The sequence below is a fragment of the Streptopelia decaocto genome, assembly GCF_964273445.1.
Source record: "Streptopelia decaocto genome assembly, chromosome: 17".
Taxonomy (NCBI): Eukaryota; Metazoa; Chordata; class Aves; order Columbiformes; family Columbidae; genus Streptopelia; species Streptopelia decaocto.
In genome coordinates this window covers 11389483-11411290 of record NC_138672.1, presented here as the reverse complement: position 1 = coordinate 11411290, position 21808 = coordinate 11389483, and the positions used below count along the sequence as shown (strand labels likewise).

Genomic DNA, 21808 nt, shown 5'->3' with positions numbered 1-21808 from the left:
CTGTCTCCAAATCCGGCTCTGGGGGCTGTAGGGAGTGAGACCAAGCTCAGCTGTTCCAATCAAGGCTGCTAAGATGCAGTAAATAGAATATAAATATAATACAAAAAACCCACGGTTTGATTTTTATATTCTTGTCCATCCTACAAAGTCAAGAAAATACTTCAGAACTTACTAACTTATTTATGTGTTAGTGTGTCCTCACCTTCTGACAGACTTGCGTAAAGCAAAATGAGCCACCTCCCGCGAGTCGGGACACGGATGTTTTATCCCTGATCTGTTCAAACCACATTGTCCCCAGTGCTGGGGCCAGCGGGGGCTGCTCCGCTTCCCCGGGGACGGGACCCGCCTGTGCAGCTGCTCCGTCGCGGTTCCTGCGGCTGCTCCGGGTGCAGCCCCGGCTCAGAGCCCGCGGCAGGAGGACCCGGACTCGGCCCGTCCCCGGCGCCGCCCCACGGCAGCGCTGCCGCACCCCGCGGGGTGGGGTCTGGGTCACGCTTTAACGTTCTCGCAATTGTAAATAGCTACAGCGTCCCAGTAGAGAGAACCAGAACTATAATGAGAAAGAAATCAAGATGAGGGTTTTGATCCAAAATGTATTGCACCACAAATTTCATAGTGTTTCATAATACAATCCATATTTACAGCACGGAAGGAAAGAAATCCAATGGCCATAGAAAGGATTATGTATACAAGGGAAAGTGCATTAGCTTTTTAATACATGTATACACACCGTTCTTGCTCTGGTATCTGAGGAAAATTCAACACTTAAGAACTCCTGTATGGGAAGTTGATCCTGTATGAGCTTTGGGATGTTAAACTGAAGTTGTGTAAGTGAGCACAGCGTGTGAGGTTCTGTCCCTCTGCTCGGGCTGCCTGTCCTGCTTTTCCTGCTGCTCAGCAGTAACCTTTCAAGCCAGGATCAACACAAACCGATTAGTCATTCAGCAGGATCAGCGAGAGCAGAGGGAACCCCTCGGAACAGGCCGGGGCGGAGGGACACGCTGAGGAAAGAGACCTCAGAGAATAAAACCTTCCCAGCGGTTACCCTGCCCGTGCTTTGTTTCAGCAGAGAAACAATTGATCTGCATCTGCTTTTGGATTGTCTGTTTTCCCATTAGAGCACAGCTGTACTCCCAAGCACCTCTCGTGCTGCGCCACGGGTCCGGTTACTAAACACCACGTTTGGACAAGTTTGAGCGTACTAAAATATCCTGCTGGTTTTCTTAACTTCAAATCAATCCAACAGCGCCCAAGTGAGGACGGTCATGGTGCGCAGGTCACCCCTGCCAGGACCTGCGGCTGGACCAGCTCAGGGCCAGGTCAGCGCGTTCACCGAACCGACACCCGCACCGCCATGAGGTCACCAGACCCATCGGCAAAGCAGCTTTAACCCGGATGGCGACCGCATCTCCGCGAGAGGACAGGTTCAGTTTGCTTGAATATATTCAATAAAAGAATCATTAGTAACACAAACCTCATTTAAGAGAACGACCAGAATCGCTGCCTGCTCACTGAATCCCATACATCTGTAGATTTTTGGAAGTACACCCCGTTTTTAAGCAGTCGGACTTACTGCTGCTGCCCGTTTCCATCCTGGTTTCATAGTGGTGTCAGTAACTGGGTGAAGTTGTGGTTCCACTCTGAGACAAGCGCCACCTTGGTCCCCTTAGGGGGAAGGGAAGGAAGCTGCTGGAACCAAGATCTATTCGTGAAGAGTTGAATTTTGCCCTCAAAACCAAAAACCTCACGAGCAGCATTTCTTTGACCATGTAGCGAGGACACGGTTAACGGCCCACGACACGGCCATGAAGTTTTCAGCATGTGAAGCACAGAAAACCGCACGCAAGGAGGCGAGACCGGTTATGGGGTTTGTCGCTAGTGGACTTGGAAGAAGAAAAAAGAAAATCAACCTGCTTAGTACCAATATTCTTCCCCCTTTGTCACTAGATTATTATTTCTTTTTAAATAAAAGGCATTCTCAGTGTGCACTTACGATATCTGGAATTCAGCTTTAAAAATTTAAAATGGTTTACTACCCCTTCCTCCCAACGCTCACAACCTACGGCACAGGCCGACAGATGAGTTTTAAAGGCGACTGAGTATTAGGTTCTATAATTAAGACCATTTAAAATATTATTTTTTCTTTAAGAAAAGTAAAATCAGACAACTCTAAAGTTGTGCTCTCAAATTAAATAATTATCATCAACATGCAGCCTTCAGGACTGCAGGCCAGGATATATGCACCTTAAATTACACAGTGATATGAAAAAATGCAAACTATTAGTTGTGTCAGTATAACAAGGCAAGGCAGATTTCTTTTTTGGTTAAAGCTCCTGTTCCTGTTCTTCAAAAGGCTTTTCAAATCTCAAACACTCAATACGGTGCTGCCAACACGGTTTTTCCATGGCTTGCTCTGCACGGCGAGACGGGAGCTCCCCTGTGCCGGAGCCGCTCAGCTCAGCACCGCGGGACAGAGGCTGAGCCACCGGCCCAACGGCCGCACGCGGCAGCGGCCGGAACCGCCAGCGCCAGCGTCCGCTGGTGAACGGCACCGCGTGGCGCCGAGGAACCCACACCCACCAGCACAAGGAGCCACCTCCACCGGGGACCATCGAGCCAAAGGTCCCACGGCCAACGCAGAAAAGGTGTTTCGGTTCGTAGTGAAAATCTCTCCTTGCACAGTATTAGCTCTGTAAACAGTGTCAGAAGTTCTTGTACAAAATACTGCAATGACAGTGATTAAGACACACCTGAATTAGCGTGTTCAGCGTTCTTTTCACAGAAAAAAGTGGCTGGCTGCTGACTGCCCATCTTCAGGTTCCCTTAAGGCCACAGTGTCCTCGGGCTGGAGATGGACGGCCGGATGCTGCCCTTCGGAGACGGCTTGGACCCAAACCACGACATCTGGGACAGGGAAGCACAATACAGGTTCTGACATGTACGTGATTAGCAAACGTTTTAATAACAGATTACGTTTATTACTGTAGCTAACATTTGGAAAAGATACTTTTCATGATCTCCCAGCACCCAAGAATTTTCACCCTGTGTGCTGGGAGTCCCGTTAGAGCGCAAGTGGAACAGAACCCGTACCTTGTACTCCAAAGTCTCTTTAAGCATGTTTTCTTCCTCTTGTGAAAAATTCAGTAACACAGAAACAGCTTTAATTAGGTGGAATGCCTGAAAGAGACCACAGTGTTTTGTTGCTTATGATGCTCTCAGGCTCTACATTCTGGACTATGGTGCAGCAGAGTTTTGCTGCAGGTTTGGACACCGATTTTCTCCATCCCACCCACACATTATTGACACGACTTCTACCCTTTCAGACATAATGTGGAGAATGTGAAGGAGCTCCAAATGCACAAGGAATTATGTCTTACAGATCAACAGCAAGTGGTCTATGTCTCAGATCTTTAAGTTCCAGCCATAATTAACTCTTTAAAAACCACCTTTCCTTCTCCTTTAGTTCATAATAATCTGTATTTCCAAACATACCACTGTTAGCTATTTTGCTTCATTGTGCTAAATCAGGCAACAACTTTTTAAGTGTAGAGGTAAGGAACTGGCATAGAAGGTGGCAGTTTCTAGAGAGACTGACTTGGAAAGAGAAGGTACATGCACATCTTACCTCAGATTCCCGGCAGGACATGAATTTTAGTACAACATGTTTAAGGTATTCAAAGTTTATCTCCCTCGAGTCATTTAAATCAGAGTTGTTTGTGACAGTCACAGAAGCGTTAGGCACTTCAGAATTTGCTTTTTCACGCACTTCAGGTACCTCACTGTCAGGCCTTATTTTCTAAAAAAGAAAAAGAGAAGTACATTCTACACTCTGTCAGCTTGTGCTGGGAGAGGATCCGGGTGCAGGACGCCTAACTCGTGTCCACAAGGTGGGTACGATCTGGGCATCAACAGAACCAGCTTCCCGTCCCGCCGGGGCCGCGGCAGAGCAGAGCCCTCCCCTCTGCCCACACTGCAGGACCGACGCCAGCTGCTGACAGCGTCCCGTGGACATCACCCCATCTACCATCAACTGGCTCCATGGCAGAAACAATCACCTGACCCTTTTCTTTTATCACTAAGCTGCGCTGTGCCGTTCAAACGTGGGCTTTCCCCAAAACAATTTTCAAGCTCAGAACATAAATAACATCAGAATATGTTAAAACCTATAGAAGACTTTTTTCTTGCAGAGAAGAGGGATTAAGAGGGAAACTTTCCATTAAAGGGAAACTTTCCCTGGGGCAGATATCACCCCCATGGTAAAACTGAGCTGAATGGCAGCAAAGCAGCAACCAAACCTCAGCTGTTCCCCCTACAGAAATGTGTTAGAGGTTCCCACACACAGGTCTGCTATAGCTCCAATTCTCCATTGCAAGAGCTGAGTGGGGACGGCTACCTGTCCCACCACTCATTCGATAACTGATCCAGAATAACGTATTTCCTTCACTTGCGGGTTCACCAATCTGCCTGCAAACACAAGGGAGCTGCTGACGTCCCTAGTACAAACAAGGCACTCAAGCTGGTAGTCAAGCTCTTGGAATTAGGAGTGCAAGGAACTGTCAGTAAGCGCCAGCTGAAGAGACCAAACAAACCGAACCCTTACCAGCTCTTTCTGGAGGGTTTTCTTGAGTTCCATCATCCTTTGCTGTAGCTGCTTTATCATCTGTAAGCAGAGTGAAGGACAGTGTTGATACAGTATTCACTGTCAGGACACATTCTGACCCACAGGTACCTGGAAAAACCCATGACTAACAAATGTAATTAATGAAACAATCATTGCACAATGTTGGCAGCTCTGAAGAAGCAACCTGAATGTCTTGCCTGTCTGGCTGCACACATCAGCAGGCGTGTGACAGCATAGTGGAGCGAGCTGAATTCACACAAAAGTGCTCTGCAGGAAACCTGGAACGGTATCATTTGGTGCATCTTTCCTCCAACGAGACAAGGATTCCTACAATCCTGGCTGCAGTTTTCACCCACTGTTGCTAGAGCCTTGTACAATCCAGAGGGAAAAAGTTTACTCCCAGAATCCTGCATTCAGACTGGACCTGCCATTTTGGTAAGCTTGTTCTTCTAAGGCTGCAGCATGGGCAGCAACATTATTAGGCTTCCTAATTAAAAGGGACAAGACTACCAGCTGTTTCAGTTCACCTTGTTTTTCTCAGCAAGTTGCTGTTCCAGCTCTCTGTTATCCTTCTGAAGCTGCGTGACATCTGCAGCTGCTACCTCTCCGTTCTGCTCCACCACACGGTTTTCTGGAGAATGGAAATGGTTGTTGTTCAGGGCTCCCATTGATTCCTCTAGTTCTGAAACCTAAACAAATGAGAAGAGCAAACTGCAGAGATATCGTGACATCTGCAGCCCAGGGACACTCCCCAGGGAGACAGCAAGGCTTCTTTTTGGTTGCTGTTTATGTGGCAGGGTGGTGGTCGTTGCCTTTTTAAACCAGAAAGCATCAGTGGTGATCTAGCTGGCTACATCTCTCTCTGCCCCACTTAATACTTTTTGGTCTCTGTCTCACTGGTTTCATAATGGTTCCCTCAAGACATTTTATGAGTCAAATAGGATAAGGCATCATCCTTCATAAACCACTTATAGATCTGGCAGGAACAGCTTTCTTTAGGAAAACAGTGAACAAATGATACTGGCGGCCTACGCTGCTGGTGTTCCAGGTCACGAGCAAGTTGTCGGAGTGAACAGTTCCCAGCAGGTACCACCAGCACGACACAACTGGGGTCTGCTGCACACGCGCCTGTTTCCTGAGAAGTCTGAACAGATCAGCTTTACAACTCGACTCACGTTTTTCTCATGTTCTCTGGTAAACAGGCACTCCTGGACCTGCAGCTTTAGCTCATCCATTTCCCTCCTTGCCGTTTCTTCTTTCTCCGCTGCTCGGCTGCTGCTGGCTTCCATGTCAGACTGCAGCTGATGCATCTGCAGCAAGACAGCTTCACGATCTGAGAAAGGAGAGACCTGCATAGCATCAGTCGACTGAATCAAATGGGAGTTACTAAGTATTCTTCTTCAACAAAGCAAGTTACAGTGACAGGAAATCCTGACCCTTCTGCCTTCTCTGTTGCAAAGACAGAAAAACGATGGAATTTGAACCACCCAAGCTCACATGCGTGCTCACAATCAGAGCAGAAAGTACAGCAAGATTTCTTATTTTATGGTGTATAAACATAAGATCTTGATTTTAAAAAGTGGTTTTAAGAACACAGTGGAGAGACTGTCCAATTGCTACTGAAGGATACAAGACTTTGAAAATTCTAATAGATAATATATGGAAGAGAAATCTAGAATTATTAAAATCTATAGACAGGCAAGCTCAGAACTAGAGACTGTACTTGGATGAAGCTGTCTGGGATACAGCAGACCCGTCTGGTCTAACCTTGACTGAGTTGGTTGAGTTCTTCCTTCTGTTTCAGAAGTGTATCACATTTTTCAGCGATCAGCTGGTCTTTTTCCTCTACTAAGGAAGCCAGATGTGAAACCTTCAAAGCAGGCAAACGAACAAACACACGTCATTAAAGACATAAAACTAGAAGGGGGCACTGAAAGATTTCAGCATTGCTCAGAGGTTCAGAATGTTTGTTTGTGGGAAGGACTGGAGAGGGATGTTCGTATGGGTGACGATGGCCGTGGCCGGTATCTGTGACTGGGCTGCCTGGGCTCCGTGCCAGGCAACACACCACCTTGAAAAGTGGTTTGTGCAGCATCAGCATTACAGTGTGCATGTCTGACCTAACCAGAGACTCACAGAAGTCACCACCTCCCTGATGCCGACCTCGTTAAAAGACACGGCAGTTGATGTGCTGTAAGAGCTGAACCACCCAGTGCTGCCCATAAACCCTGTGCCTGTCCCAGCCTGTCCCACAGCCGGCAGCTGTAACACTTGTGTTCACTTGCTGCTACCTGGGCTTCCCCTCAGTTGTTCATATTCAACTGCCCCAACCTGCCGGAACTCGAGCCCACAAACTCATCAGCGTCCTCAGCCTTGCAGTCAGCAGCATTTTACACTCCTCCAGTGGAATAACTCATGTCGATTGCAGGCAACAGCATCCTGAGGCTCCAGGTTTACTGGGGCAAGCACTGCTGTCCTGCATGCTGAGGCTAAGATTCTGATTAATGTTCCTGACTGTTAGGATAATTAAGTCCAAATGTAGTCTGACCTGTGAAAGGTGGGGAGCACTCAAATACATTTTAGACTGTTGGTATTAACTAACCTGTTGTTCTAATTCCTCTCTTTGTTTTCGTGTTTCTTCCAATGCTTTGGCAATTTCGACACTGACAGTCTCTCTGCTGCTCAGTTCACTCTGCAAACCAAAAATAATTCAGAGGTTACCTGAAACAACTAAACTCAAGTCCGTGTCTCACCTGCAAATCCAAATCCATGAGCAGCTAGAATTTACGGGTGTTCTAACACACGATTCACGCTTCCAAATCAGAGCTGCTGCTTTGTTTTACTGCACTGCAGCTGCCTGCACAGAACCGATGTCAGAGGCCCATCAAGCCCTTACCTTTAGCCTGTTCAATTCAGACTCTTGTTTTTTTAAAGAGTTCTCATACTCTTCTCTGCTTCCATTAAGATTTTCATTCTCCTTTTCCAACTGGCTCTGTAAAATAAAGATTGCTTAAATACTAAGAATAATTATACAAATGCGTTGCTTAAACAATTAAACACATCGAATGCTTTGTTCACGTTTAGTTTGTCAAAGTAAGAGATCTATTATAACGCTAGGAGCTCTGAATAAGAACATTCAGATTGTGTAAAGTCTACAAGCGCATTCGAATCATTTTCTGAAGCAGACTCCCACGGCCCACTGAGCAGTTTCTGTACTTACAATCTTGTGCTGAGCGGCTGTTTTATCAAATTCCCGGGCTGCTTCAAGAGCAGCAATTTGAGACTCCAGCCCAGTAACTTTCTGATCGTACTGTTGTTTCTCACTTAAAATCTGTTGCTGTAGTTTACTTCTTTCGTCTTCTAGATCAGTTTGCTTAAGGGAAATAAAGAACACTACGTTAAATAGTGTTTTGAAGCCCTGACAGGAATTGGACACCATTCTGTGGAACACACTCAAACTGAAGCAACGCTCCTTTGGAGCATCATGTGTCCATATACAGACTCTTGTTCAGGAGACAAACAGCAGGAAACCACTTGGGTAACAACAAAGAGAGAAATGAGTGTTTCTGGGGATGCTGGAGACTGATCTGCTACTGGTCAAAGAAACATCATGCAGCATACTCACCAGCTTCTGCATCTTGAGATCCTGCTCGGCAGCGGCTGCTTCGCTCTTTTTCAATGCTTCTGTTGCAATCTGTAGTTTTTGTTCCAGTTCTTTATTCTAAAATATAACCATACATTAAATTCCTTATCCATTGGCACCTACATTATTAGAATAAATGTACAGAATGTGGGATGACCAGCAGGGGAAGGTAGAAGGTAAGCATTAAGACCATTAAACCACATCTAGTTCACAGACTGCCTATGTGACATCACCGATTGCAGAACTCTGCCCCCAGCGACACCTGCGCTCAGCTGGTTGTTTCCTAGGCCAGGGAAGCCGCACATGAAATCTCGACCTTCAGAACCTCTGGGCCCTTCTCCACCACTGGTGGGAGATGACCAGAGACACTGATCAGTTGGACTTGCCTTTGAAGCCCAAATGTGACACGTTTACCACCTTTGGCTGAGAGCACAAGTGCAGAGAGGGGAGCAGGTACAGGGCATAAAGAGGCCGGACACAGTGGGAATTCACAGTGAAAAAGCAATACCTGTGTTTCCAATTGCTTCACCATCTCAGCGTGAAGCGCTCTGTCTGTTAGTATCTGCTGCCTGGTTTCATCCACTTGCTGCGCAAGAGCAGCTTTCTGAAGATTATGTTGACACGAACAAGAGGAAGGAAGGACAGAGAGATAAGAGTTTTTTAAATTAAGATTTTCATTTATATTTCATTAATAATTTCAAACTAAACCAGAACAGTTATTTTGATGTGCAATACAGCTTTACTGTCAGGAAACAGGGAGTTGGGTGCTTACTGCATAAAGCCTCTACAGATCATGCTGCCCTGGGGATGATACAATTAAGATCACAAATGCCAATATATACTGAAGGGACAAATGAGGCTGCGTCACATTATCATATATACTTTCCATGTGTGACAAGTAACATACGTCCTAAAAAAATCTAAGACTGCACTTTTAAGCAGTCTATAAATATATAATTACCTCCTTGAGTAGCTCCTGCACATGTTCATCCCCTGAAAGATTTCTTTCTAGCTTATTTTCCAAGGAAGACACTTTTTCCTGCAGCTGTTCAGTGAGTTTATTTCTCTCAGCAAATTCAAGAGTCATCTGTGGAAACATGAAATCACAGAATCTTTTCTGTAGTGAAGCTTTCAGCTAATCCACTGCAGTTTGACTTTAAAAAGTACTGCCAGAAAGAGAAAAGTCCTATTTTAAAAGACATTATGATCCCAAACCATTATCTAGATACCAAATTTCAGACTCACAGTGCGTACTCAAGCATACACCTCTACACCAGCCAACAGCAGATGCATCTGAAAACACTTAACCTTTTGCTTGTCTTGTTCATATTCCACCTTCAGAGCTTCGTGCTCCACCCGTAACATTTCCAGTCTCTTCTCACAACCAGAACCAGCAAGTCGAGCCTAAAAGTTTTGAAAAATTACTTGCTTTGAAACTTCCGTTTCCGTAACACAACTGGTATCTAATCCAACTTCTGCAGACAAGGAGCTGTTGGAATCAAACCTCACTTGACTCAAACTTACATTTTGCAAGTCTACAGAAAGCTGCTGAATGACAGCTTGTAGCTCCTGTTCTCTTGACTCCAGAGCAGTGATCTTATTCTCTGCGTTTGTCTCAGTTGTCAATAGTTCATCTCTTCACAGAAAGAGAATAAAAAAAAGTGACATACTGTTCCAGAAAAATCATCTTTAGCAGATAATTCTGCTTCTTATGAAAATGGACGAGGCAACATCAACAAGATTTTCTAGTCCTAAAACCAGCCACTGCTTGATTACACATTCTCCAAACACAAGTGACAGTTAAGCATTCAAACTATGAAAAAGAGATAAATCGTAACAAGCTTACAAAATCCTAAACAAGTACTACTTCAATTGGCTTGAAAAGAAAAACAAACTTGGCGTGCACATCCACATGGTCCCACCATTCACCCAGCTCACTACGCACACCAGCTGCTCCCACAGACAGGAGTGGGCAGGCGGCGGCAGCGTGAAAGGCGAGCGCGGCCCGTCCCGGCTGCGCGTCCGTGCGTACCTGTGCTCCTGCAGCTCCAGCAGCCGCTGCTGCAGCGCCCCGAGCTCGCTCCTGAGCCCGCAGGCCTCGCGGCGCGCGCGCGCCAGCTCCCCAGCACACGCCTCCAGCTCCCGCTCTCTGCTGCTCAGGGATTCTTCCTTTTGCAAAAGCTGAACATTAGAACGTTATCTTTGACAATACAGGTGACCTGATAACACTGATAAAGTCTTCTCATTGAAACTTGTCTCTTTTATCCAGTGATGAGCTGTATTAAATAATAAATAACCCCCAGAAAAGCCACTGTAACGCTGCATGCATGCACCTGCTGTCGGGATTTTGACACTGACCAAGACCGTACACAAGCGCTAAGGCTAAAACAATTAATGCAGAGCTACCACCAGCTTGGTATTCTAATAGAAATATTAGGAAAGGAAAAAAAAACAGTTTAAAATGATCTTACCATGTGTTTAACTTTGGCAATCTCCTGCTGCTGAAAGCCCTCCAGCTCATCCATTTCATCCCTTTTTTGAAAAAGGTTCAAACTCTGCTCCTTCATTTCTCGTAACTGTGTTTCAAGCACTTTTTTTTCCTGATAAACCAACAAAAACAAAAGGAATCCAAGAATATCTGTGTTCTCATTTCGAGTCAACGGGAGCTCAGTTAAAACTCTCCTGGAGCATTGGGGCTGATAACTAATGCAAATCTCTGGCCTCTCCCACTGAACAAAGATCAAATAATACAAAGGGCTGAACAGAGCTGAGCTGTAGAAAGTGTGCAGGCTGGTGTTCACAAATACAAACACAAAAAACCCCACAAAGTTTAATTACCTTTTCAACTTGACCCAGTTTTTCCATCCACTCCTGAACAAGAAAGGAGGAAAAAAAACCACAATCAATTTATAGACTTTCAAGGACACCATGGTTAAAAAAAAGATAAAAGAATTTGTACTGTTAACACAGAACTAAGTTGTGGTAATGATTACAAATAACCCGCAGAAGAAAAGGAACAGCTAGTTGTTTTAATACTAAACACCGAGGAATCATTTGCACTACCTGAATACAAAAGCTTTATACAAGTAAAAGAAAATAAAAGTGACAACGGGTCTACTGCACCTGAATCTTACCAAACACGAGTGCGAGCTCAGCCTTAAAACAGTAACAGTCAGAACAAGGACAAGTCCTGTGCCATTTCTGGCATGAGAACTGAACACTCCCCTCTCCCCAGCGCTGACAGGCTCAGCAGCTTTTAATGAACGGTCACACCTGCTTCAGAGCCCGAGCTCGTGCCCTGGGGTCCCCGGTACCTGGTCCTTCTTTTCCAAGGCCAAGGCCATTCCTTCTGCCATCTTGGCTCGACTGGCCTGGTGAGCTTCGTTCTGCTCCTGGAACTTCCTCATGGAGGCTGGCAACGCAAAAGCACCGGCTGTGTTAAAAACTCAGCTTGGGAAACGGCTTCTCAGTTTTCTATAAGTTATTTATAACTTTAAAGAGTTGCTTCTGCAAGTAATGAGCCCATCTTGACTCTATAACACTAACGCTGTGCCGCTCATCACCTCACACTGCTCGTGCCCTGGACAAACGCCAGAAATCCCAGCACACAGCAGCGCCGTTCCGCACGGGATTAGAGCAAAGCTGGAGCTTCAGAAAGGGCCCTCTTGCTCATTAGCCCCAGATGTGGCAGAAGGAGAGCAAGAACAACTTTGTTCAACAGCCACCACGCTACTGCTGCTCTCTATGCTGTAAATAAGGCAAGAACTGTGTTCTAATTCTTTGTAAGCTAGAAGCGCACAGTTTGAAAGGCAATGATTAAACCATCTGTACAGCAAACCTGTTGCCTTCCAACCGTAACAGTGTTCAACTTAAAGAAAAAAAAAGGAAAAAGAAAAGTACGTACAATCCTGATGCTTTTCTAATGCATTTTCAAGCTTCTCTTTTATCTTCTGCAAGTTTCGGATCTGATCAGCATAATCTTGTGTGAGGAGGGAGAATCACAGACCAGGAATGAACAGACATTGGGGAAGAAGTTTTTAGGGAAAAAAAAAAAAGAAAAAAAAAAAGAAAAAGGATGAGTGGAAAATGATGATGATTTTCTCAACCAGAAAATCATTCCTGCGGAGGAAAACTGGGTGACTATAACAACGAACACAAGCGAGTAGTTCTGTACTGTCTGTGGGTAAATGGTTGGTACAAACAGGAGGGTCTGTCCTGGGCATGCTGGTTACACAAAAAAGGGCAGGACCAGAGAATGAAGAGCTAACCCCACTTTTTACTCCACTCAAGAGCGGTGACCTATCGAGCTGTGTCTGGGAAAGGTCGCTCTCCCCGGAGGACGGGGCGGCTCACAGCGTGTGCACCCTGTCCACACCGCGGCTCCGCGCCGGGCCCTGCCAGGGGCTCCCGCTCGCCCAGCACCAGCGTTTTATACGTATCAAGACACGTACCAGACAGCTTCACCTCCAGCTTCCTGATCTGTTCATTTCTTCTGAGGAGCTGGGATGAGAGATCCTCTCTAGAGCTGCTTCCGTCAGAAGCCTTGGGAGGAAAACAACACTCAGGTAACTCACAACATTCAGAAAAAGCGATCCTGCCACATGCTAACTCTATGATAGTACTGCTATCCCCCTAGGAATAGTGCTGCAGCTTTTCAAATAAAGGAGAGAGTTGTACTAGCACAGCAGAATGTGTAAAAAATGCTGAAGTGGCCAAACAGGGATTAAACAGTCAGCTCTGCGCTGCTGGGCTGCTCCATGAAATACAGCGCTCCTAAAGAACCTGGGGCTGAAACCTATTTGTGCCAACTGATCGCTGAGGACACGGCACAACAGAACGGCCACGCGGGGAAATCCAGCTCTGCAGGACGGGACGCAGAAAGGGTCCGGGCAAACGCCTTTTGGAAAACCACGCAAGGAGAAAAGAACCGGTAACCGCAGCAGCCTGGCCACGCAACCAGCTCTCCGTGCAGAGTCTGCTGCGGAACCAGCTCAGGATTCTCTGGGGGTGCTTTCCTCCATAAAAATCAATATTAAGAGCAGTTAAATGAATATTGCTAAAGCAACCAAATCTTGAAGGTTTTCTGAAAACCACTCAAGACTTCAGCGGCCGTTGTTATTTGTTTTCTGTTCTCTAAACTCAGAAGATGGTAAATGAAATTTCTATGTGAGAATTTAAGTGAAAAAAAAAAAATCAGAAAAACACAAGACTAACATACTTCCATTGTAAAATTTATCTAAACATTAGGAGTTCTAGATTTCTGCTTAATAGAACTAGAATTGCAACTGAGCTTCAGAAAAAATGAGTTAAAACTCAGCTGGGTAAATAACTTCTCCATTTTGCAGACAGCAAAAGAGAATCACGAGGCAACTTGCTGCAACACAGCGGGTACCGCTGGCTCCAGCAGCGGCACGACACTGTGGATTAATCTGGGTTTGAAAAGGGGTAGAGGTGCCAGAGCACTACAGGGTTTCATTTCACCCTCGTGCTCCTGGAATTACACAGTTTGTGTAAACAACACTTTACAATGAGAGTTTAAAGCAGACACTGGAGGAACTACAATAGTTCTGCGTGCAGCTGAACCAAACACACATTGCACAAACAACGTGCTGGAGTAGGAAGAGCATCAGGAAGCTGAGAGGTAAACACGGGCCCAAAGCAAGACCACGGCTGCCCAGGACCCACCTCACCTCCCTCCTGCTTCAGTAACCGAGTTTACAAATAGGTACCGCGCAGGTCACTATGGCTTTAGTCAATGTTTTATGTCTGCTGAACAATGTTCTGCATTGGGACAGCTTTGTAACTCCTGTTTACATGGGAATAGGAGCCTCCTAGTTACTACAGCTAACATACAAACATTCTCTTCAGTGTTTTAGTTTATACAAGCTAATTATTCATTTACGCATCAGAGTGTACAAACCCACCACAATATGTATCAAACTCATACACAAGACTTAAAATGGTTGTCTGTATAGCTGCATATGCTGTAAGAGAAATCAAACAGAAAGCAAGGAGCAGCTCACAAAGTCGTCGCCGGAGTCGGCTCCGGAGGCGATGGACTCCCTGCTGACGGAGCGCGGGATCCGCGCGGCGCCCCCGGCCCGGGGGGCGGTCGCTGCCTCTTCCGCCAGCTTCTTCTTCAATTTCGCAAACATCTTCCCGCTCTAGCGCTGAAACCGCCAGACACTTTGAAAAGCCACTATCTCCAGTCCAGTTAATACACTGACACTCTGTTTAAAGCTTCCAGACGCAGAGATTTAATTTTGTGCCTCATCCACTCAGTCTTATTGCATTTCCAGTTCCATTAAAGCCTTCAGAGCCCGACAGCACCTGCAAATTAGAGAGACATGGCTTCCACACTCAGAATTTCAACCCCTATTAAACGTTTAACTAAATGCCTTTTCCTCTCACAGCTGTTACCAGAGGCGAAGCAGCAGCTCGCCCCAGCAGCGCCCTTTGAAAACAAACCACCCCCACCCGAACCCCGGCCGTGGCTCCGGGCGGCGGGGCCGGCCCGGCCTGACGGGCAGCGCCCGGGGGTGGCCGGGGGGTCTCCGGGGCTTCCCCGCGGCTTCCCCGCAGCCCGCCCGTCCCAGGGAGCGAGGCTCGGGGCTGGCCCGCCCGGGCGGGCCGGGGCGGCTGCTGCCCCGCTCTGAGGCAGCCGAGGACCCGCCCCGCCCCGCTCCCGGTCCCGGTCCCGGCCCGTCCCGCGCTCACCGCCCCGCCGGGCCCGGAACCGCGGCCGCTCCGCTGCTGACGCTGACCCGGAAGCGCCGCGCGGGCCGGAAGCAGCGCGAGCGGGTGCGCAGGCGCGGGGGGGACGGGCCCGGTCCCGGCGCGCCCCGCCCGCCGCGCTCAGCGGGGCGGCCCCGGGGGGCGGAGGCGGTTGGTGGCGGCGAAGTGCGGGGGCAGCGGGGAGCGGTGGCGGTTGGTGACAGCGAAGTGCGGGGGCAGCGGGGAGCGGTGGCGGTTGGTGGCAGCGAAGTGCGGGGGCAGCGGGGAGCGGTGGCGGTTGGTGGCAGCGAAGTGCGGGGGCAGCGGGGAGCGGTGGCGGTTGGTGGCAGCGAAGTGCGGGGGCAGCGGCGGCAGCGCTGACAGCACACGGAGGGGGACGCGCACCGCGGGGCAGCCCCCGCCACGCACACGGGACACGAGTCACGGCTGGGACAGCGGCACCGGGTGGCCCCGGTACGGAGGGTCAATCGCTGCATGAAGCGCCGTTCTCGTTTTAACCCCAGCAGGAGCGCCCCGGCCTCCCAGAACCGCCACAAGGGCAGAAGTTCTGTGAGCGCAGACACTGCTGTCCCTTCCCGAATTGCTGCCCCGTTCAGAAACCGTGACCCAAACCACAGGCGGGGTACTGTTTCATTCTTTTTAATACATAAACAAGTACCTATACATATATACATATTTACAATTTACACGAGCCAGTAAATGTATGCGTATTGTACATATACACACAAACGCCGAGAACACACATGCACACGCACAAACACGCTCCGTACAATGAACGCCACATCCGGGGAAGGAAGTTCTGCCATAGTCCAAGAAGAGCAGCACCAAGTGGCGGGGGCTCGGACACCAGCGGCACGACGGCTCAGAACAAACACAGCACTCACGGGTCGGGTACACGAGGGAAATCACAGAATGGATGGCGGCAGCTTCACCCAGCTCCAGAGAACCTGCGCGCCAACCTCCCCGCCGCGCTGCAGCAGCTCCCGCTGTGCGGACCGCGCTCTCCTCGCTGGACGGGCCCGGCGGCGCTGACCTGCTGCCCCGCTCTGCTGCCCGGAGCACAGCTCGTGCGCCGGCGCTGCAAACAGCCCTACCGCCGTACTACAGTGATCCTACCGCCGTACTACAGTAATCACCGAGTTCTGCGCTTTTTTCACCTAAAAACAGACGCATGGCTGGGGTTCAACATAAAAGCACTGACCAGACTTGCCCTTTACGACTTTCCTAGCAGCCCATGGAACAGTACAAATTGACTTTTTCATTTAATAGTTTTAAATATTTCCCGTTCCTTCTGCTTGCTCACCCCTGGGAGCCACACATCCCGTCCAAACAGCGAGAGGAGGGATAACAGCTGCTGGAAATGCAAGAATTTGCGTCTAGCACATCAGAAGGGAGCACGGCCTCTCCTCTGGAGCGCGGTGGCAGCAGCACCCGTGGCGAGGTGACCCATACGACAGCGAGATGGGGACAGCTGGCTTAGCTTTGTCATTGTGAATCCCATCGGGCTGAGTGGGAATTATGTCCTTGGCCAGCAGTGCAAAGTTCATCCGGAAAATTGCTGTGTCAAATTTATGGGGAGCATTAAATATGTTGCAGTGTCACTTCAAAGCCACTGCTCCACATGCTAATTAATTGTCCAAGGTTTTGTCTACTGACTTGGCTAAGACTGAAAAAATATATTTGTTCTGAAGGACTCTGTTTTATTGCTACTGTTGGTTTGCACTGCGTGGTTCCATCTTTACCATTTCAAATCCAGACTCTTTGGGGATAAAATATTGTTTTTCTATTGATTTTTTCCAATTTCTTAAAATTGTATAAAAATAAAGGATTTCCACAAATGTGGGGTAAAGATAACCAATAATACTTCTATGCTTAGGATCAGCTGTTGGAAATGTGGTCGATAGCCACAAGACCATAAATAAACCTCTAATGATGCTTTAGTTCAACATTTAAAAGACATGAAAACTTCTGCTTATAAAATTGATCCCATATAGAATGGAACAGCTAAACTAACAGCTGTTTATTATAACTTTTTAAAATAATGGTCCTAAATTTAAAAATAAAATCAAGTACTTCCTTTTATGATGTTCACATTATAAAACCGCACCATTCAAAATCTGTGGCCAGGGAAAGCCCTCTGCAGTAAGACAGTTTCTCTTAATAGTCATCGAGGGTGTTTTCCAGGAAAACGTTCCTGACGTCCAGGATGGAAGCCAGCTCCAGAATGTGCTTTTGGAGGTGAGGGTTCTCCACCGTTTCATCTCTCGGCAGCTGAGGGTAAGACTCTGGATAATTTCGAGTCTCTTGCTAGAGGACAGTGAAAACAAAGAGAATCAGACATTCATCTATTGTTATACCCTTTATAAAGAAGATCGCAAAAGGCCAGGTTCACCTAAGAGGAGGCCTGATCTGTTCAGCATGCCACAGGGAGAAAATATTCTTTCAGTTTTCTCTTTCCATTGACTCAGAGATGGTCATAGTGGCAATAAACTGCCCATTTGTCTACGATGGTTAATAATATGCTCACAGAAGCCTTGCAAAAAAAACCAAAAACAAAACCAAAAAACCCCCCCATGCACTTATCTACTAGGCTGGAGTTAATTTCTTGAAGCTATAGACATGCAAGCAGCTCCAGTGGGAGATTCATCTCATCCTAAACCAAATATCTAAGACACTGGGGGCAAATCCATCCCAATAACAGAAGACCTGCTGCTTCTCCCTGCTATCAGAGAAGCCAAGGCAGCTGAGGATGGGAAAGCTATGAGACGTCTGCAGTCAGAGTACTGAATACTGTATCTTTCTGTGCCTCTCCTTCCATTTTCTTCTGTAATGTCTAAAATGGAGCAGGCAGTTTTTACGCCAACACTCCCATCTATAAAATGGTGTAGATCCAGCAGCAGACTTGGCTGCTGGCACCGCGCTAACAAATGGGAAGGAAGATGCCGTCCTCCTGTTTAGTTTAATCATTTACATTTCAAAGACCTTTCAAAATCCATTCACACTACAATACATTCTAGCAATAATGTTCCACTCCTCCCCACTTCCTCTTATATTCTTGTTCTATACCTTTTTAATTGTGTAGAAATAATAATCTTGAATTACTAAGGAGTTTTTCTAGCAGACAAGGCTGTTCAGAGCGATATACATGAACTAGAGTGTGTCTGCTGCTCATGTAGGAGAATACGGCTTCAGCGAGTCAAAGGCTTCACGCCTTTGGGGAGACACAAAGGCACCGATTCCGTACGAGCTGTAGGCATCAGCATGTGAGCACCAGTGACCTTGCGGAAGACACAGCGATACGCTTGGCCCTGAGACCCTGAGACCTGCCATCCCCAGGCAGAGCCGATCCGTCTGCACCGGCCCGTCCTCCCCACAAAGGGACACGCATCCCTGCATACCCGGAAAATTTTGTGCATCCTCATGGTAGCCGAACAGAAGACAAATCTTGTTAGAAGCAAGCGAAGAAATTCATCCCCAAAAAATTGAAGAAAGGACTGATCTGTAAAGAAGGCAAAGAAAACTCAGTTTAGAAAGGCTTAAAAAGAGAAAAAAAAACCAAAAGGAGACTTGAGGGAAACCACTACGAATACTTGTGCATTGCACTTATTCACTTTTCTGTCCCTTGGAAAGGCTGAACAAGAAAACCCAGCATGTGCTTCAGCAGCGTGCTGAGGTGCAGCTGTGCACCTCGAGGCACGCACCTATGGAGCGCGAGTGGGTCAGCAGCTGCGCAATATCCCGGTTGATCTTTCGAAGGTAATCTTGACACTTCTCCCACAGGCCCCTGCGCATGCTTGATAATCCAGAGACAAACAGGAATGCCATTAAAGGATTGTTCAGGAAGAGCGTGAAGAGGCTGCCCCGCTGAGACTGATCTGAAAAAAAAAAATAATAAAAAAATCAATAGACAAAGATACATTTGGTACATGAAACAGAGAGGTTGTCCCTGCCACAGAACCAAGTTGCTCACCCACTAAATCCTGTAACAGGGGGACTACTCCTCGTGTTGTCACATCGCTGTGGCAGAGCTCTTCTCAAGAGGATGCGATGACCAGCAATAAAGGCTTATGGGGGATGTGCCTCAACACCACGAGAAACTCGATTTTCTCATGGACTGTGGGAGGCCTATGTCTTCACTAATATCAGCATTGTCTGAATAAATTATTTGCCATAAACAGTAACTAAACTTTATCATACTAGTTCGGGGAATGCTAATCTGATTTCGGGATTACCTAGTGATGAAAAGCTACCAGATCCTGAAGAATCTGAATTGTATTTGTTTGCAACTGCAGCTTCGGAAATGCAATACCCCACATACCTTGTAATGCCTTGGGGTACGCTGTTGGAGAGAGCAAGCACACCAACGGCTGTCCAAATAAGTTTGTGAAGTTCTGTAACAGAGAAGAATTTTAAAGTATTGATGGTCACTTCGCTCGCTTCTGAATATTCAAGCAGGTTAAAGGTACAGAGACTGTTAATGACAGGGAAGACACTAATGCCCGTCACACCGTGCAGCACTGGCAGCGAGGCTGACGAGCTGACTTACAGATCACAGCACGGAACTATAACCCATTGCATTTTAAAGGAATTCTAATTCATTTCCCTGCTACTGATACCAGATGCTAATTCCATGGAAATATGCCTTTCAGTAGTAATACATTACTTGAAAAAAATCACTTTCTGCAATAAAAAGGAAAGCCCTTGGCTTTCAAGTCAAAATAGATGTAGTGTCTTTCCTCAATACCAGCTGAACTATCACGTCCAAGTGATTTATCTCCCCTTTTCTTTCTAGCAGGAGGAACTATTGCTGATGAAACGGAAGAGCCCATGGGACACAAGTTTTAATAAGTTTCCTTTAAAGCAAGTATGTCATAAGCTCAACATCCATACCAAACCCTCGGTTTACAATACTAGTTTCACGCAGCTTCCACCAGCACCCTAAATATTGCCTAAGTGTCCTGTTGCCCAAGAATCTACCCAGAAACCTCCAACGACGCCTGTGTCCGGTTTCACTAGCAATTACCTGGTAACAGTCCTACCCTCTGTCCGTCTGGCAGGAATACTGATTGGTAGTAATTATCACCAAGGAAAAAAAATCATTTACACAACCTCATTAGCTGTAACATGTCTCACCAAAATAGCTTTCGTAAAACTGAAGGCTCGCAAAGCCATAGAAAACATAAATGACCGTGTGCGCATCCTATCAGTGCACACATTCAAACCAGAGCACGAGTGCAACGCACATTCTTGCAGATTATATTCTGCAAATTGGCAGGTTACAAATGTAAGGTATACATCACCAGGAGGATTTGCTTGGGTAGTCATCAAAAAGCTCATTTTTTAATTCCTTCTGGTGTCTGCTTAATTCAAATGGAACTTTCCCTTCCGGGCAGTATATTTCAATTAAATTAGTTTCACTGAATTAATTCCATCGAAGTCTGCCAAATACTAGAGAGAGTAATCTAGTCTAATCAAAATAAAACATTTCCCATGTCTGACAGAGTGCTGACTAGTCCTAAAACCCCTTTATTTCATTAAGAGCCCAAGGGAGATTTATAATGTTAGATACTAAGGTCTGGTCTCTAATGGAGAAACAAAGACTATCACCATGCAGACAGTAAGTGCAAGCCAAGCCTCTAACTAGTAAAACTGTACTACGAAGAAACAGATCAAACTGCCGAAGGAGCCACCCCAGCCATCGCCAGCCGGAACTGAACCCACAGCGGCAGGCGACACGTTCCCAAGTAACGCGTACGTTTAGTGTTCACCAGCAGATCCACACGTTGCCTCCTACCTGGTATCACCCAGCTGGAGACCGAAGCAGATTCTCCACACTCGGGGAGCGGATTCGCCAGGGTTCGCTCCCCAGCTCCTCTGCTCCGTGTCCCAGCGCGTTCGGAGCCAGAGACGCCCGCCCTGTGCGCTGTGGCAGCAGCTCTGGCAAGGAAGGCCCCACCTCTCCGTGCACAGACCCCTCCACAAAGGGTGAAACACACTCTTGTTTCAGAGTTGGCTCTGATTTGATACTTCAGCACTCAAGTTTTCCGACAGAAGTGCTGCTGCTTTTTAAAATGTGTGTCATATACAACTCTTTCCAAAAAAGAACTACCTGTCATCTCCACAAGAAGTCACTTCCCACATAAGCTTTACTAAGCTGAGTGTTTATACCACATCACCAGCCAGGGCCTTCCATTCTTACTGGCTGGAGCTTTTGGTTTGGTTTGGATTTTTTTCAAGACTTTGCATTTGACCATAATCTTAGAGAACTGGAGCTACATGAAGATACTGATTTAAAAATATGATTTCATCCACATATACAGTGGTAACTTTCAAGATCACAGCCATCTATATTTAAATGTAAGTGCTGAAAAAAATTCACAGCTTTATGTAGATATGCTCGATTTGCAGTTATCTTCCACTTTCAGCTAAATATATAGCGGAGGAAGCTGTTCAAGTGCTGCTGATTTGACAAACCGGCGAGGCACTTCCTGGCAGGACTGACTTTCAGTCACCACCATTTAAGGCCTCCAGAGAGAGGCAGCGATGAGAACGCGTGCGGGAGAGCAGCGACGGCTGCAGAAAGAGAGGTGTGAGCAGTTGCCGTTACTGCCAGCACTGCTAGCAGTGACATTTAAATGTCAGGATAGCTCCAGTCCCATCAGAAACCATCAGAGCAGCCGTGTGGAAAAAGTCGGTACGCTGACTGCAATTTCTTTCACAATCGCACAGAACCTCTTTGTGCCAGTGCTCAAGTCTACAAAGCATCTCGCAGCACAGCCAGAGGAGAGCTGCAGGACAGCCCCATCAGT

At 47.0% G+C, this 21808-nt stretch overlaps 2 protein-coding genes across 10 annotated transcripts in view; both read right to left on the bottom strand.

Annotated features, from left to right (window-relative positions):
• Positions 1-2: 2 nt before the first annotated feature.
• On the bottom strand, positions 3-15043 carry GOLGA1 (golgin A1). 4 transcript variants are annotated; one of them, XR_014185582.1, is made up of 25 exons: positions 14982-15043; positions 14288-14594; positions 12716-12806; positions 12169-12243; positions 11579-11676; positions 11103-11135; positions 10736-10864; positions 10297-10445; positions 9789-9900; positions 9573-9668; positions 9226-9351; positions 8773-8868; positions 8247-8342; positions 7842-7994; positions 7518-7613; positions 7224-7313; positions 6389-6491; positions 5797-5954; positions 5149-5310; positions 4601-4660; positions 3626-3796; positions 3091-3177; positions 2751-2904; positions 203-550; positions 3-65 (listed from the first exon to the last, which is right to left on the bottom strand). XR_014185582.1 is itself a non-coding variant. In XM_082067678.1 (23 exons), exons 2-23 carry the CDS (start codon positions 14417-14419, stop codon positions 2824-2826), a joined length of 2394 nt encoding a protein of 797 aa, XP_081923804.1. In that variant the 5' UTR covers positions 14420-14594; positions 14982-15043; the 3' UTR covers positions 574-2823. The 4 variants fall into 4 exon arrangements, 3 of the variants coding, with proteins under 3 accessions (XP_081923804.1, XP_081923806.1, XP_081923805.1); XM_082067678.1 differs by lacking the exons at positions 3-65; positions 203-550 and having other exon boundaries at positions 574-2904; XM_082067680.1 differs by lacking the exons at positions 3-65; positions 203-550 and having other exon boundaries at positions 574-2904; positions 10297-10433.
• Positions 15044-15302: 259 nt separating this feature from the next.
• SCAI (suppressor of cancer cell invasion) overlaps positions 15303-21808 on the bottom strand; it is a gene marked incomplete at its 5' end in the record, with an annotated part of 31683 nt that continues 25177 nt past the window's right edge. For all 6 annotated transcript variants that reach the window (XM_082067514.1, XM_082067510.1, XM_082067512.1 and 3 more), the window contains 4 exons: positions 15303-17306; positions 18398-18498; positions 18701-18874; positions 19318-19390. In XM_082067514.1, the coding sequence (XP_081923640.1) occupies positions 17157-17306; positions 18398-18498; positions 18701-18874; positions 19318-19390 (498 nt within the window). In that variant the 3' untranslated portion in view covers positions 15303-17156. The remainder of the gene's footprint in view (positions 17307-18397; positions 18499-18700; positions 18875-19317; positions 19391-21808) is intronic.

Excerpts from the sequence above, each read along its gene's own strand:
- GOLGA1 (XM_082067678.1), bottom strand. The coding sequence starts at position 14,419 with ATGTTTGCGAAATTGAAGAAGAAGCTGGCGGAAGAGGCAGCGACCGCC. Across the intron at positions 10,865-11,102 it reads AACTGGGTCAAGTTGAAAAG|GAAAAAAAAGTGCTTGAAAC; the intron begins GTAATTAAACTT and ends TTGGTTTATCAG. Across the intron at positions 3,797-4,600 it reads AAACCCTCCAGAAAGAGCTG|AAAATAAGGCCTGACAGTGA; the intron begins GTAAGGGTTCGG and ends TTTCTTTTTTAG.